The sequence below is a fragment of the Chlorocebus sabaeus genome, chromosome 9 (assembly GCF_047675955.1).
Source record: "Chlorocebus sabaeus isolate Y175 chromosome 9, mChlSab1.0.hap1, whole genome shotgun sequence".
NCBI lineage: Eukaryota > Metazoa > Chordata > Mammalia > Primates > Cercopithecidae > Chlorocebus > Chlorocebus sabaeus.
In genome coordinates this window covers 32,862,139-32,877,176 of record NC_132912.1, presented here as the reverse complement: position 1 = coordinate 32,877,176, position 15,038 = coordinate 32,862,139, and the positions used below count along the sequence as shown (strand labels likewise).

Genomic DNA, 15,038 nt, shown 5'->3' with positions numbered 1-15,038 from the left:
AGCAGATGCTAGATCTGCAGATCAGGCCTGAATTCACTAATCCATTCCAAAGATCTGGATGTATATTCTCGAGCCAGGTTACTAATTTAGTGCAGCTTTACATGCTTTGTATCTGCTAGGACAAACCAGTATTATCTTTTCCTCACAGAATAAAATTTAAACTAACTTACATTAACTATGTCTTTCTTATTGCAGATTGCTACTCTTGGTAAATTTAAGCTTGAAATACAACGTTTTAAAATCAAGTCATGGCCAGGTGAGGTGGCTCACGTCTGTAATCCCAGCACCTTGGGAGGCCGAGGCGGGTGGATCACCTGAGATCAGGACACCAGCTTGGCCAACATGGTGAAATGCCACCTCTACTAAAAAAATACAAAAATTAGCCAGGCATGGTGGTGGCTGCCTGTAATCCCAGCTATTCAGGAGGCTGAGGCAGGAGAATCACTTGAACCCAGGAGGTAGAGGTTGCAGTGAGACAAGATCGCACCATTGCACTCCAGCCTGGGCGACAGAGCAAGACTCCGTCTGAAAAAAATTAATTAATTAATTAATTAAATTAAATTAAGTCATGATTTAAAATATTAACAGTGCCATTTTTCATTTTAATATGGACACCATTATTAATTTTATTTTATAAGTCACTGTAGTATTTTACAATCAAATTTATTAACCACATATTTGCTTCCTAATAAAGACATGCGGCTGGACACGGTGGCTCATGCCTGTAATCCCAGCAGTTTGGAAGGCTGAGGTGGGCAGAACACTTGAGGTCAGGAGTTCGAGGCCATCCTGGCCAATATGGTGAAACCCTGTCTCTACTAAAAAAAATACAAAAATTAGCCAGGTGTGGTGGCACGTGCCTCTAATCCCAGCTACTCAGGAGGCTGAGGAAGAAGAATCACTTGAACCTGGGAGGCAGAGGCTGAAGTGAGCCGAGACTGTGCCACTGCACTCCAGCTATGGCAACAGAGCGAGGCTCGGTCTCAAAAATTAATAATAAAATAAAAGAACATTTATGATTCATGGGAGAAGGTCTAAATATCATTACGAACAGGTGATTGGAAGATGCCAATTCTGTAAAGGGAAATAAAATCTCAGGATTCCCAAAATTCCTATGCCAAAATAGGAATTTAACCTTGGAGGCTGAGTCATGCTAAATGGTCATCCTTTTCCTGGACGGATAACTGTTACAACTTTGTGTGGAAACATTATATATTAGCCAGACCCCTAGGGTAAGGCAAAAAACCTCAGCCATTTCCTTATGACTACCCCCCCTCAAAAAGTCACTCATACGTAAATTCTTTGCCAGCCTCGAAACTGTTAAAATGTAAATCCTCCCATAACACATGGACAGGTCAATTATAACTCCAGATCTGTAATCTAAAGTCTAGTTCCTAAAACCTAAGGTCTGTTAGCATCCACCTGGTAAGTGTCAATTCTTAGCTGATATTCCCAGGCACAGAGCAAAGGCAAGATGACAGTAATCATTCTTTACCTCTCCGTGAGATGTCTGAACAACTGTTTTCTTCCTCTATACCCTTTTTCTTCAAAGGTTTACCTTATATAAAATGTAGATTTACTGGGCATTAATTAGTCTCACAAGTAGATAATTATTTGCCTCACTGCCACCACCCCTCATGTTTTAAGGAAAATGTACAAACACTAAACCTCCTAAGAACCTCTTTGGACAAAACAGCCACAGATGCATCTGTGCCTTGCATTTTCCTGGGTGCATCCTTAAGCTGGCTCAATAAACCTTGATTGAGATACCTGCCTCAGTCACTCATTTTGGTTAACACTTCCAACCCTCATGGATGACTTAGAGAGGGTCAAGACTCCAGGGGAGGAAGTGACTGGAGATGTTGTGGAAACATCAAGAGAACTCAGAAGTGGATCCTGAATATGGGACTGAATTGCTGCAATCTCATGCTATAACTTGAATGGATAAGGAGTTGCTTCTTATGGATGAAAAAGTGGTTTCTTGAGATAGAATCTACTCCTAATAAGATGGTATGAACACTGTTGAAACGACAACAAAGGATTCCAATATCATGTAAGTCTAGCTGGTAAGGTGGTGGCAGGGTTTGAGAGGACTGACTCCAATTTTTTAAGAATTTCTACTGCAAGTAAAATGCTATCCAACAGCATTGCACCCTACAGAGAAATCTTTTGTGAAGAAAGAGTCAACTGATGCAGCTAACTTCATTGTTGTCTTATTCGGACACATTGCCACATTGCCTCCCCAACCTTCAGCAACCACCACCATGATCAGTCAGCAGCCCTCAACACCCAGGCAAGAAGACTGGCAAAACGATTACAACTTGCTGAAGGCTCAAATGATCAATAGCATTTTTTTTTCCAGCAATAAAGTAATTTTAAATTAAGTTGTGCACATTTTCTTAGACAATGCTACTGCACACTTTGACTACAGTATAGCATAAACATAACTTATATGCACTGGGAAACCCAACAATTTGTGTGACTTGTCTTATTGCAATATTCCCTTTATTGTGTGGTGGTCTGGAACTGAACCCACAACATCTCCAAAGTATGCCTATACAAGAAAAAGATTGAGAGTAGAATCTACTTAAGTGAAATAGCATGTTTCTGGAACAAGATTATGGTAGAATTAAGTAGTTAAATGGATGGGCTTCGGATTCAGACTGATCTGGGTTTAAATCCTGCCTTTGCGACTCATTAGCTGAGTGACCTTCAACAAAATCATGCTCTCAGCATTGCTTTCTTCCTCTGTAAACAATGGAGATACTAACTACTCATATCATTTTACACACACATACTAAATATGCTGCAACATTGACTAAAAGTTCATAAGTAGCACCAATTTAATAGTACTAATTTAGACAGACACAGTGGCTCATGCCTGTAATCCCAGCACTTTGGGAGGCTGAGGTGGGAGAACTGCTTAAGCTCAGGAGTTCAAGACCATCCTCGGCAACATGGTGAGACAGCATCTCTACAAAAAATAAACAAAATTAGCTGGGCATGGCGGTGCACACCTGTTGTTCCAGCAACTGGGGAGAAGAGGGTTTGAGGTGGGAGGATTGCTAGGGCCCAGGAGGTTGAGGCTGCAGTGAGCTGAGATCATGCTACTACACTGCAGCCTAGGTGAGATCCTGCCTCAAAAAAAAAAAAGAAAAAAAAAAGGACTAAATAAAAGAAAGAAAAATAGAAAAAGAAAGAGAGAGCAATTCAGGCAGATGGAACAGCACCAGGAAAGGCAGGAAAATGGGAGAGACCATGGGCCATCATGAAACTACAAGTAATTCAATATGCCTAGAGCATGGGGAATGCAGAACTTCAAGGGGAAAATAACCCAGTAATTTATCTAACATCGTTTGCATCAAACATAAAATACTGAATGCTAGAGCCAAATAAGAACATATTGAGGGGACATGAGCTGAGATTTTCCCACTAAGTTTCAAGCAAGTTGAATTTTCACATTGACCTCTGTTGAGATTAAACACATGCTACAGGTTGCAAACAATCAGAAGAAACAGAGCCATGCAATTGAGTACAGTTTTACTTTTCACAGAACATTCCACACACTCCCTGGCTCCTAAATACCCACCCTACCCTGACTATAGACCTTTCCCCATAGCAGAGAAAAGTCCATGTCAGAGAGGATGCTTTAGTTCTGCACATGTGAATGAGAAATAGATAATAAAAAAATTATCCTGTCAACTATTGAATGCAGGCAACGCTGCTTAGCTTGTCTAGACTTTAAAGGCACACTCACCTATATAAGCAGTCCATATAGTCTGCACCCTTGCTGTATTCTTCCCAGTACCTATGATACATAACAAGTACTTGTTCTTCTGACTCCAGAACTCTCTATATAAAGAGGAAAAATATTTTTACTTGAAAAGCAATAATCATTTTCACTGTGAACCATAAAATGTATCAAAATTAATGTTCTAAAATAATTTACATAATTAAAACTGTATAAATTACATTTACACAATACATATTAACTACACTTATTAAAAATGAAACAACTGGGAATGATGTGAGTCTTCAATATGAAAGTGAAACATCCATAATAGAGAATAAAGTGAGCCGGGTACAGTGGCTCACGCCTGTAATTCCAGCACTTTGGGAGGCAGAGGCAAGCGGATAACCTGAGGTCAGGAGTTCAAGACCAGCCTGACCAACATGGTGAAACCCCATCTCTACTAAATACAAAAAAATTAGCCAGCCGTGGTGGCACATGCCTGTAAGTTCCAGCTACTTGGGAAGCTGAGGCAGGAGAATCACTTGAACTCAATCACGCCAAGATCCTACCACTGTACTCCAGCTTGGGGAACAGAGCAAGACTCTATCTCTCACAAAAAAAAAAAAAATTCACACAATGTAACCTAAAATATAAAATTGCAAAAAAATTATTAATGTCTTACATAGTTATCATTTATGGTGTAACCAAAGCTCACTAGCTGACAATAGTAGAACTTTAAATTAACATACTAAACATAAACACTTTAAGACCACTTTAACACACTTGCTATCAAAAGCGCTTTCATAAGTGGATAAACGATCACATTAGAACACTAAAATGCACATGCCATATACAATCAAAAGTAGAGCATTTTCCAGTATTTTCAGGGAAACAGCACACAATCAATTGTGCCTTACTTATGAGTTTTTGGTTTTCTTTTTGTACAGATAGTGTCTCACTATATTGCCTAGGCTGGTCTTGAACTCCTGGCCTCATATGATCCTCCTGCCTCAGCCTCCCAAACTGCTGAGATTACAGGTATAAGCCACCACACCAGGCCAATTCTTACTATTTAAAAAAGTATCTACTCCTGACCACGTGCAGGGTTAGACAGTTTAAATAAACTGTGTTGTTTTACTCCCATTTTATAGATAAAGACAGACAAAACTCAGTCCATAAGGTAGTTGTTAAGTGAGTTGCCTGTGGTTACAACAGCTAATAAAAAGCAAAGTGAAGATTCTTACGCAGGCACAAAATTATCTCACCCAGTTCCTGATTAGATCAGTAGTCTAAATTAAGTTAGAAATGCTGTCTATAGCAAAATACTGCGAAATTCACTGTTTATACACAGATCATGTCTGTGATGCTGCCCCTCTATGTGTAGCATACTAATCAAAAAACTGGTCACAGAGACAGCTTCTATCATCGTTTACCATTTCTCTTTAATTTTAGATTTTGGGAAGACTTTATATAGCATATGAAAGGCAGCTAAAAAGCTGAAAATAATAAAGACAGAGATTTACCAAGAGATACGAATAAAAAACAAGGGAAAATTTGGCTGTGTTAAACAATATCCAGAGGAATAGGATATTCCTATGAGTTTTAAAACTCAACAAACTCTGAGCTGACCCTGTCCTTCATTTACTAATTACAAGATGCTGAACAAGTCAACTGATTTCCCTAACAACACAGTGCTTGACTCAAAGATCTTAATATGTATATATTTTTTAAATGCCGATTAAGAAGCAAAAACAAGGGAGGCCAAGGCGGGAGGATCACTGGAGCCCAGGAGTTTGAGACCAGCCTGGGCAATACAGTGAGACCCCTGTCTCTACCAAAAAAAAAAAAAGAAAAAAAAATTGCCAGGTGTGGTGGTGTGTGTCTGTATTCCTACCTACTCCTGTATTTAAAAAAAGCAGGCTGGGCACGGTGGCTCACATCTGTAATCCCAGCACTTTGGGAGGCCGAGGCAGGCGGATCACGAGGTCAGGAGATGGAGACCATCCTGTCTAACATGGTGAAACCCTGTCTCTACTGAAAATACAAAAAATTAGTCAGACGTGGTGGCAGGCGCCTGTAGTCCCAGCTACTCGGGAGGCTGAGGCAGGAGAATGGCGTGAACCCGGGAGGCGGAGCTTGCAGTGAGTAGAGATCGCACCACTGCACTCCAGCCTGGGTGACAGAGCGAGACTCCATCTCAAAAAAATAAAAAAATAAAAAAAATTTAAAAAGCAGCAGCAGCAGCAAAACAAGCTCACCTTGATAAAAGTTCTACACTGGAAAACAGTATACTAGTAAGGTACACAACTATCAACATATTTATATCATGTATGTATCATTGCTTACCTTGTGCAAATGCCGAACGTGATTTTCCAAAAAAATCTTAGTTTCTGTATAAAGTCTTTCTCCAAGGGGTTCAGGATAGGCCACACATAAAGCATAGATATCTCTAGTTAAATTATTAAGGTTTTCATATTTATTGGAGACAAGTTTAAAACATAATGAGATTTACCTTGTTTGGCATTAAAAAATGAAAAAACATTACTTCTTTCCATGGTTTAGCTTATAATATACATAATACTGTTATATATATGACAAAGATAGAATACATAACCACGCTTACTTTAAAAAGCACTATAAGATTCATTCACTTATTTGTTCCACAAGTATTTACTGAGAATTATTTGAAGATACTGTAAGGAAAACGGTTCTTATCAGAGAGGTTAAAATCCAGAGGGAGTTTCTGGAAATTCAAATTACCCAGAATCCTACAAAATAATATTTATATTAGAATGGATATTAGCATAGTATCAATGAGGGGCTATGGAATATGACAAGAGGCAGATATGTCTAAGCAATTCTGAGAAACTAAACAAAAATTATTCATTTGACACAGCCTCCTACATCATAGCAGTTAGGATACTCTACTGTTATTCTATCAGAAGAAATATACCATGAATAGGAATATCAATTAAGTTTCTGAACATCAACTAAGTACCTTGCTAAGTCTCACCGGAGGTTGATAACAGGAGTGGAAAGAAGTAAGGCCTGAAACTTTACCTTTCACTAGCTAGTGATCTTCACCAAGTTTTCTAGCCTCTCTGGGGTGGCATTTCCTTTTTCCTTTTTTTCTTTTTTTTAATATTCTTTGCTTTATTGGATCTTCTCAACATCTCCAATAATTAGAAACATTATAGACCAAGAAGAACAAAAGATAAGACTTAAGGCAAAGCCCATTTACAACTTTGGGGCCAGACACGGTATTAGATTATGATTCTGGGAACTAGGTGTTTCATATGCTGCCTCCAACCACTGTGACAAGGCATTTTGGGGGTAACAGCTCATTTGTCCACAGGAACACTGACACCAGAGCAACACAGAGGTCAGGACCTCCAGGTGGTTATACTCCAGGACTATTCCATGATAAAGCTATGCCATCTGATTGGTACGATGACCACCACCAAGTGTCTCCAAGGTAAAGATAAGGAACCTTTCCCTGACATCTCCATAGTTTACCCAAATAAACTCATATATGTTAAAGTACTTTAAAAACTGCCCATCACTAACCAAATGTAGAAGATAAAGGACCTATGAGCAACCTGAGATCAGCCTAACTAAAGATGCTGATACAAACTGATAATAAGGATGATGATTCAGGATGAAGTCAGGTGTTTACGTTTAATAGAAAGATTAGGAAATACTGTGAAATAAAAACGTTAACTTAAAAATAAGGATGCAAATTCTTCCTCCTCTATGTCCCCCCCAACACTTTATATATTATTCTACAAAATTTATTTTTATACAGTAAAATTTACTTATACCTTTCCCATCCACATTAGCCTATCCTTCAGCAACTCCATACTCCCAGCTCCCAGGCACAGTTCCTAGCACATGATGATTTATTAAATCCTACCGAAGGAAAGGAGATGGAAAATCAGTCTCACATGCTCCCTTACCCCAGAAAGCACAAGCAGCCCTCTCCACATTTATTTACTTATTTATAAATTTTTGATCGGTTCTATTTATATATTTTTAAGCTTTATTTATATTTTTACTTCAAAAAATTTTTTTGTAGAAACAGGGTCTCACCATGTTGCCTAGGCTGGTCTCAAACTCCTGGGCTCAGGCAATCCTTCTGCCTTGGCCTCCCAAAGTGCTGGGATTATAGGTATGAGCCACCACACCCAGCTTTACTTATTTTTAGTAATAATTAGTAATTAAATCATTTTAACAAAGATTACGTAGACTTTGTAACAAAGACTATGTGGACATTTTAACAAAGATTATGTCTTATGGTTCTGAATACCTACTTCTAGAATTTTCATACAACATAATGATGTCATTTGCTCCAACTATGTCTTCCTAAAGCCATATACACACTTCCTTCTAAAAGATATGACTTAATTGGTACTGAAAAATTAAAACTATTCAATACCATGATTTTTGCATATGTTAATTATGTGCCCAAATGTCTCACAATGCCAAAATTAATATATCCACTGCATGTAAATGTAAACAAAATCTACTGGAAGGATTTGTGTCACATCTCCAGCTTAAGGAGAAAGGAGCTACACAAGAGAGGTGGTACAGGTAGACTCTCCTACTTCATTCCATACATAGTACTTCTGCACTGTTGGACTCTTCCAGAATATACGTATTTTTTTAATGGAGTGAATCCACCTTAATAAAATTTTAAAGTTTATGTTTTAACTCACCATAGTTTTGAGTTTCAAACCACTGTATAATTTTAACCAATTAAATATGTTCTTTTTCTCTAACCTATTTAAATATCAAACCAACCAGGAAATGTTTAGCCCTTATGAAGAACACCTATGAAAATGAGCTTTTCAACCTCCAACACTCAGCTATGATTCGATTATAGACAAAGACACTTTAAAAGACAAAAAACGTTGGCTGGGCATGGTGGCTGACACCTGTAATCCCAGCACTTTGGGAAGCCAAGGCAGGCGGATCACAAGGTCAAGAGACCGAGGCCAGGCGTGGGGGCTCACACCTGTAACCCCAGAACTTTAGGAGGCCAACGTGGGCAGATCACGAGGTCAGGAGATTGAGACCATCCTGGCTAACATGGTGAAACCCCATCTCTACTAAAAACACAAAAATATTAGCCAGGCGTGGTGGCAGGCGTCTGTAGTCCCAGCTACTGGAGAGGCTGAGGCAGGAAAATGGCGTGAACCCAGGAGGCAAAGGTTGAAGTGAGCTGAGATCGCACCACTGCACTACAGCCTGGGCTACAGAGCAAGACTCCATCTCAAAATAAATAAATAATTAATTAATTAATTTAAAAAAGAGATTAAGACCATCCTGGCCAACATGGTGAAACTCTGTCTCTACCAAAAATACAAAATTAGCCGGGTGTGGTGGCACATGCCTGTAATGCCAGCTACTCGGGAGGCTGAGGCAGGAGAATTGCTTGAACCTGGGAGGCGGAGGTTGCAGTGAGCCAAGATCATACCACTGCGTTCCAGCCTGGCAACAGAGTGAGACACCATCTCAAAAAAAAAAACAAAACAAAAAAACAAAACACAAAATAACTAGAGGTCAGATTTCAACTTAAACACTCTTTCACTAGACTTATCTTTTCCTAAGTCATTTTTTAGGGAGCCAGAATACAAAAACTCTTCTATTTATGAACTTTCCAGTTTAAAAATGTCTCAATCAGAAACTAAGCTGTTCCAGAATGAAAGCTCTTAGCTGCAACCAAAAGATAGTCCTAATCAGCAGCAAAGTTATTTATTTTATTTCATGTTCTCTATTAAAAGGTGTTTCCTATGATTGGGCTTAATTTTGAGATTTAACAGTATGAACTCTATTATGCTGTGGGTCAAAAACGGTAAGAGTTTTGCAATGGAGTAAAAGTAAAGGTTATCTAAAAATTGAAAATGGTAAGACAACCAAAAAAGGATTTGACAATTAAAAAATTAAATTAAATTAACAGTAAAAAGGAATTTGCTGACTTTTTTTTTTTTTTTTTTTTTTTGAGACAGAGTTTCGCTCTTTTGCTCAGGCAGTGAAGTGGCACAATCTCGGCTCACTGCAACCTCCACCCTCCAGGTTCAAGCAGTTCTCCTGCCTACCTCCCGAGTAGCTGGGATTACGGTTGAGCGCCACCATGCCTGGCTAATTTTTTTGTATTTTTAGTAAAGATGGGGTTTAACCATGTTGGCCAGGCTGGTCTCGAACTCCTGACCTCAGGTGATCCACTCGCCTCAGCCTCCCAAACTGCTGGGATTACAGGCGTGAGCCACTGCGCCCCGCCAGATTTGTTGACATTTCTAATGAGAAAGAATACAAACGCGGTATCTATGAAATCATGAATTAGCAAGCAAGGATAAAAAATACTAATTAAATCGAAAATTTTCAAGTGTACAGCTAGTGAATCAATGTGAACAAATATCAATTAGCCTGATACAATTTAGAATAGGGTGAGGCAGTTGCTGATGCACCAAACACACCTGACTATAGATAAAATCTTTCCCCATCAGTAAAATCCAAGGAAGAATGATGGGCTGCTATGTACAGACTCCATGGCTACTAAGACCTTCTCCTTCTAACACTTGTGAAAAGTGTCAAGGATACAGATTACCTGCCTCAATATTTTCAAATGACATCAAAATTGGTCTGTTTGAAAGAGATGCCTGATAGAATATAAACTAGAAATGATGGCCAGGTGTGGTGGCTCACGCCTATAATCCCAGAACTTTGGGAGGCCAAGGTAGGTAGATCACCTGAGGTCAGGAGTTCAAGACCAGCCTGGCCAACATGGTGAAACCCTGTCTCTACTAAAAAAAATACAAAATTGGCCGGGTGTGATAGCACATGCCTGTAATCCCAGCTATTTGGGAGGCTGAGGCAGGAGAATCGCTTGAACTCAGGAGGCAGAGGTTGGAATGAGCCAAGATCACACTATCGCACTCCAGCCTGGGCAGCAAGAGCAAAACTCTGTCTCAGGAAAAAACAAACAAACAAACAAACAAAAACAACAAATGAAGACAACAGTATGCCTGGGTTTAAATGGTGGGAGGATGAACTCATTTTCCTACCTGGAAGAAATACATTGAGGGAAGACAATATTAAGTCTCCCCTAACAATCACTTTGGACCTACTATAACCTTTTAGATGCCACTTCTCCTCAAGTAGAAAAATGTCTACATTATGCTGCTGGAGTCTGGAAATCTGTCCTAACAGCTACTAAAAGAGAGAAAACCTTGAGTAAAAGTAAACCAGAACAGGGCCAGATACAGCCTATTTATACATAGTCCAAAAATCAAAGAATTCACCATTGGCTGGTCATAGTGGCTCATACCTGTAACCCCAGAACTTTAGGAGGCCGAGGCAGGGGGGGATCACTTAAGATCAGGAGTTCAAGACCAGCTTGGCCAACATGGTGAAACCCCGCCTCTACCAAAAATACAAAAATTAGCCAGGCATGGTGGCACGTACCTGTATTCCCAGCTACTCGGGAGGATGAGGCATGAGCATCACTTAAACCCAGGAGGTGGAGGTTGCAGCGAGCCAAGATCACACCACTGCACTCCAACCTGGGCAAGAGACCCTGCCACAAAAAAGAAAAAAAAGATTCACCATTATTATTTATTCTATTTATATAAAGTCCAAGAATCAAAAAATTCACCATTTAAGAACCACAAAAAGCTGGGAGCCATGTCTCACACCTGTAATCTCAGCACTTCGGAAGTGCCAAAGTGCCTGGATCACATGAGCTCAGGGGTTCGAGACCAGCTTGGCCAACATGGCAAAACCCCATTTCTACCAAAAGTACAAAAATTAGCCAGGCATGGTGGTGGGCACTTTTAATCCCAGCTACTCAGGAGGCTGAGGTATGAGAATCACTTCAACCTGGGAGGTGGAGGCTGTAATGAGCTGAGATCACTGCATTATGTCTAATAAAAAAAAAGAACCACAAAAACAACAGGCACAAAAATCAAGATAGTAGTTAGTTCCTAGAGAAACGGGTGGGATTGTGAACTTAGAGGGTCACGTGTTTCGGGGGGGTTATAGTGAATGTTGACAATGTTTTATTGTTCAATGTTCTATTGACAACATAATTGCTTGCATTATAATTATTTGTGGAACAGTATATTTTATGAACTTGTCCATATTTGTGTTATATATATACCCACACTCCCCACAAATGCATGCTAAAAGTTCAAATAATAATGCATATTTGAAACAATGTGGGGGGACCTGTTTTTTCCTTTTCAAAATATTTACATTGTATGGCCCTTAAAATTTCTACTTAAGATATTAAGGGTCAGAAGTGAATTTTATATTCTTGGGCAAAATAACAGGAAAAATGATGGAATTTTACCTTATAACAATCAGTAACATAGCCTTTTACTTATTTTTGAAATGGAGTCTTGCTCTTGTTGCCCAGGCTAGAGTGCAGGCCCAATCTTGGCTCACTGCAACCTCTGCCTCTCAGGGTTCAAACAATTCTCCTGCCTCAGTCTCCCGAGTAGCTGGGATTACAGGCACCCACAACCACGCCCGGCTAATTTTTTTATTTTTAGTAGAGACAGGGTTTTGCCATGTTGGTCAGGCTGGTCTCAAACTCCTGACCTCGTGATCCACCCACCTCGGCCTATCAAAGTGTCGGAATTAAAGGCGTGAGCCACCGTGCCCGGTCTATACTCTTTAATCATTATTTTTGCAGACTTTTTTTTTATTTTGGGGGAAAAGAAAATTCAGGATCAAGTGAAGAATAACTGGCCCAGCCACCAGCTGGGCAAGGTGGCTCACACCTGTAATCCTAGCACTTTGGCAGGCCAAGGTAGGAGAAGTGATTGAGCCCAGGAGCTCAAGACCAGCCTGGGCAACATAGTGAGACCTCATCTCTAGAAAAAAATTAACAAAATCATCCAGGTGTGGTGGTACATGCCTGTAGTCCCAGCTACTCAGGAGGCTGAGGTGGAAGGATCTCTTGAGCCTAGGAGGTTGAGGCTGCAGCGAGCTGTGGTCACACCACTGTACTCCAGCCTGGGTGACAGAGTGAGACCCTGTCTCTAAAAAGTAAAGATTAAAAAAAAAAAAAAAAAAAAAAAGACTAACTAAACCATATTAGATGGACCAAACAAGTAACATCAGAGAAATAAAAGTGACTGAAGGGGTCACTTTCCAGGGACGTAATCTATTTCAAAACCACTTAAAAACCAAGAAATTGTCAATTCTGTACAACGATGAGGAACACATTTTAATTATTTTTTCTTTACCTCCTGTTCATTTTCCCTCCTCTTGCTCGTCTTGTAGTCATCTATAACCAACTCCTCTTCCCTCTCTGCTCCTTTAGTTAAAATATCCTTAAAAGCACCTAAAAACATGCCTAGACCAATCTCACAAGTAGTAACACTTATACAAGTAGCAACACTTTTTCAACTTTTATTAAGATTCTTGCCCCAATCCATAAGGTTCCACAGAAAGATTAGCTATCTAATTCAAAGGCAGAATCTGCATTGGTTATCCTCTAGATATACTAGAAAGCATGGGAAATTGGATGCTTAAGATACTATATTCAAGTCTGTGCTCCATCAATTACTACCTGTGTGACCCTGGACAAGTAAGTCCCTTACCTCTGACATCAGTTTCCTCATCTGTTACAGTCAAGTGATTATTTTTGCACCACTGATCTGATGGACTTGAGATATCAAATAGCACAAAAAATATAAAAGATCTTTGCAAACTATGAAGCCTTCCGAAATGTCATCACCCTTTTACATGTCTTCAGTGCCCAGAACATAGTTGGCTTAACAAACTTCCCTTACTGCCTACTGGAGTTGTAAGGAATTAAATGGTTTTCTGTTGGTCTAAAGAACTTTACTGTTCTTGCATCCACATTCAGCTTAATATTAACAACTGAATTAGGCATTGAGAACAAGCTGAACCACTATCTTATGAAATCAGAGCTTTTCTAAAGAATGTATGCCCCATATAATGAGGGCAGCCCTTCTGTAGCCCCAGAAGATTACTAGAGAGGGCAGCACTAGTTAGGTCTAGCAGATCACTGTCACGGAGGAATGCAGGAAACTAGGCTTCAGGGCATCCTAGAGAAATCACCAATCTGCATTGTTACATAAAGCTCTCAATTCACAAATGTAGGCGATCTAATGAAAAACACACTTCCAGCTGGGTGTGGTGGCTCATGCCTGTAATCCCAGCACATTAGGAGGCCGAGGCGGGCGGATCGTGAGGTCAGGAGATCGAGACCATCCTCGCTAACATGGTGAAACCCCGTCTCTACTAAAAACACACAAAAAAATTAGCCGGGCATGGTAGTGGGCACCTGCAGTCCCAGCTACTTAGGAGGCTAGGGCAGGAGAATGTTGTGAACCTGGGAGGCAGAGCTTGCAGTAAGCCAAGACTGCGCCACTGCACTCCAGCCTGGGCAACAGAGCGAGACTCCGTCTCCAAAAAAAAAAAAAACACTTCCACCCCAGTCACTGAACTTGCTGTTCACTCTCCACCAAGCACACTCTTCCCCCAAAAATCACATGGCTTGCTCCCTCGCTGCATTCCAGTCTCTGCTCTAATGTCACCATCCTCAGGGAGGCCTTCCTTGGCCACCCATTCTAAAAGAGCAGCACACACACAGGTACTTAAAGCCTCCCCCACTTCCTTATCCTGCTTTCATTTATCACGACCTCTTCTTAAAAGCAATGACATTAGATTTTTTTTTAACCTGCTTAGTGTCTGTTTCTATTTTTATAATAGAAAGGAATTTTTTTTTGTTTACCAACTATATTCCCAAAGCCTAAAGTAGTCCTTGACAGATACTAAGTACTCAATAAATACTTGTTGAATGAAAGGTTATCAAATACTGATTGCCATAAAAGAGGTGACAAACTTGGAAATATAGATAATAATATATTAGAAAATAGTTACATGGGAAAGTTCCTCCATAACATTGAACATCTTCTCACTTTTCAACAAGTTTATCAATTTTAGAACACTGATCGAGCTGCCATTAAAAGGATACGAGAAGCGGTCATTCCATGTTGCTCTTTCGACATATTCCAACATGACCACAGCTTTTATTGTCGTCAAAAGTTTGTTCCATGTTTCATCAAAATCAACTACTCTTGGTTTCAAAGACATTGTGCAAGTGTAGTGTTGAAATCTGTCAATTAAAAACAATAACAAAGTTAGCATTAATTCCATAAGCTTAGTTATTTGTTTTTAAAGCACTACATAATTAAATAGCATGATATATGCAAGGAGTGAGAAAGCTACCATCTTTTCATGACTATCCAGACAAGAAATTTCATAGACT

At 39.7% G+C, this 15,038-nt stretch overlaps 1 protein-coding gene across 3 annotated transcripts in view; it reads right to left on the bottom strand.

The window, feature by feature from the left end:
• The window catches only part of CUL2 (cullin 2), an 86,126-nt gene that overhangs the window by 52,112 nt on the left and 18,976 nt on the right, over nucleotides 1-15,038 (bottom strand). For all 3 annotated transcript variants that reach the window (XM_008002789.3, XM_008002790.3, XM_008002791.3), the window contains exons 2-4: nucleotides 14,745-14,885; nucleotides 6,080-6,182; nucleotides 3,758-3,852 (exon numbers count right to left, since the gene is read on the bottom strand). In XM_008002789.3, the coding sequence (XP_008000980.1) occupies nucleotides 3,758-3,852; nucleotides 6,080-6,182; nucleotides 14,745-14,863 (317 nt within the window). In that variant the 5' untranslated portion in view covers nucleotides 14,864-14,885. The remainder of the gene's footprint in view (nucleotides 1-3,757; nucleotides 3,853-6,079; nucleotides 6,183-14,744; nucleotides 14,886-15,038) is intronic.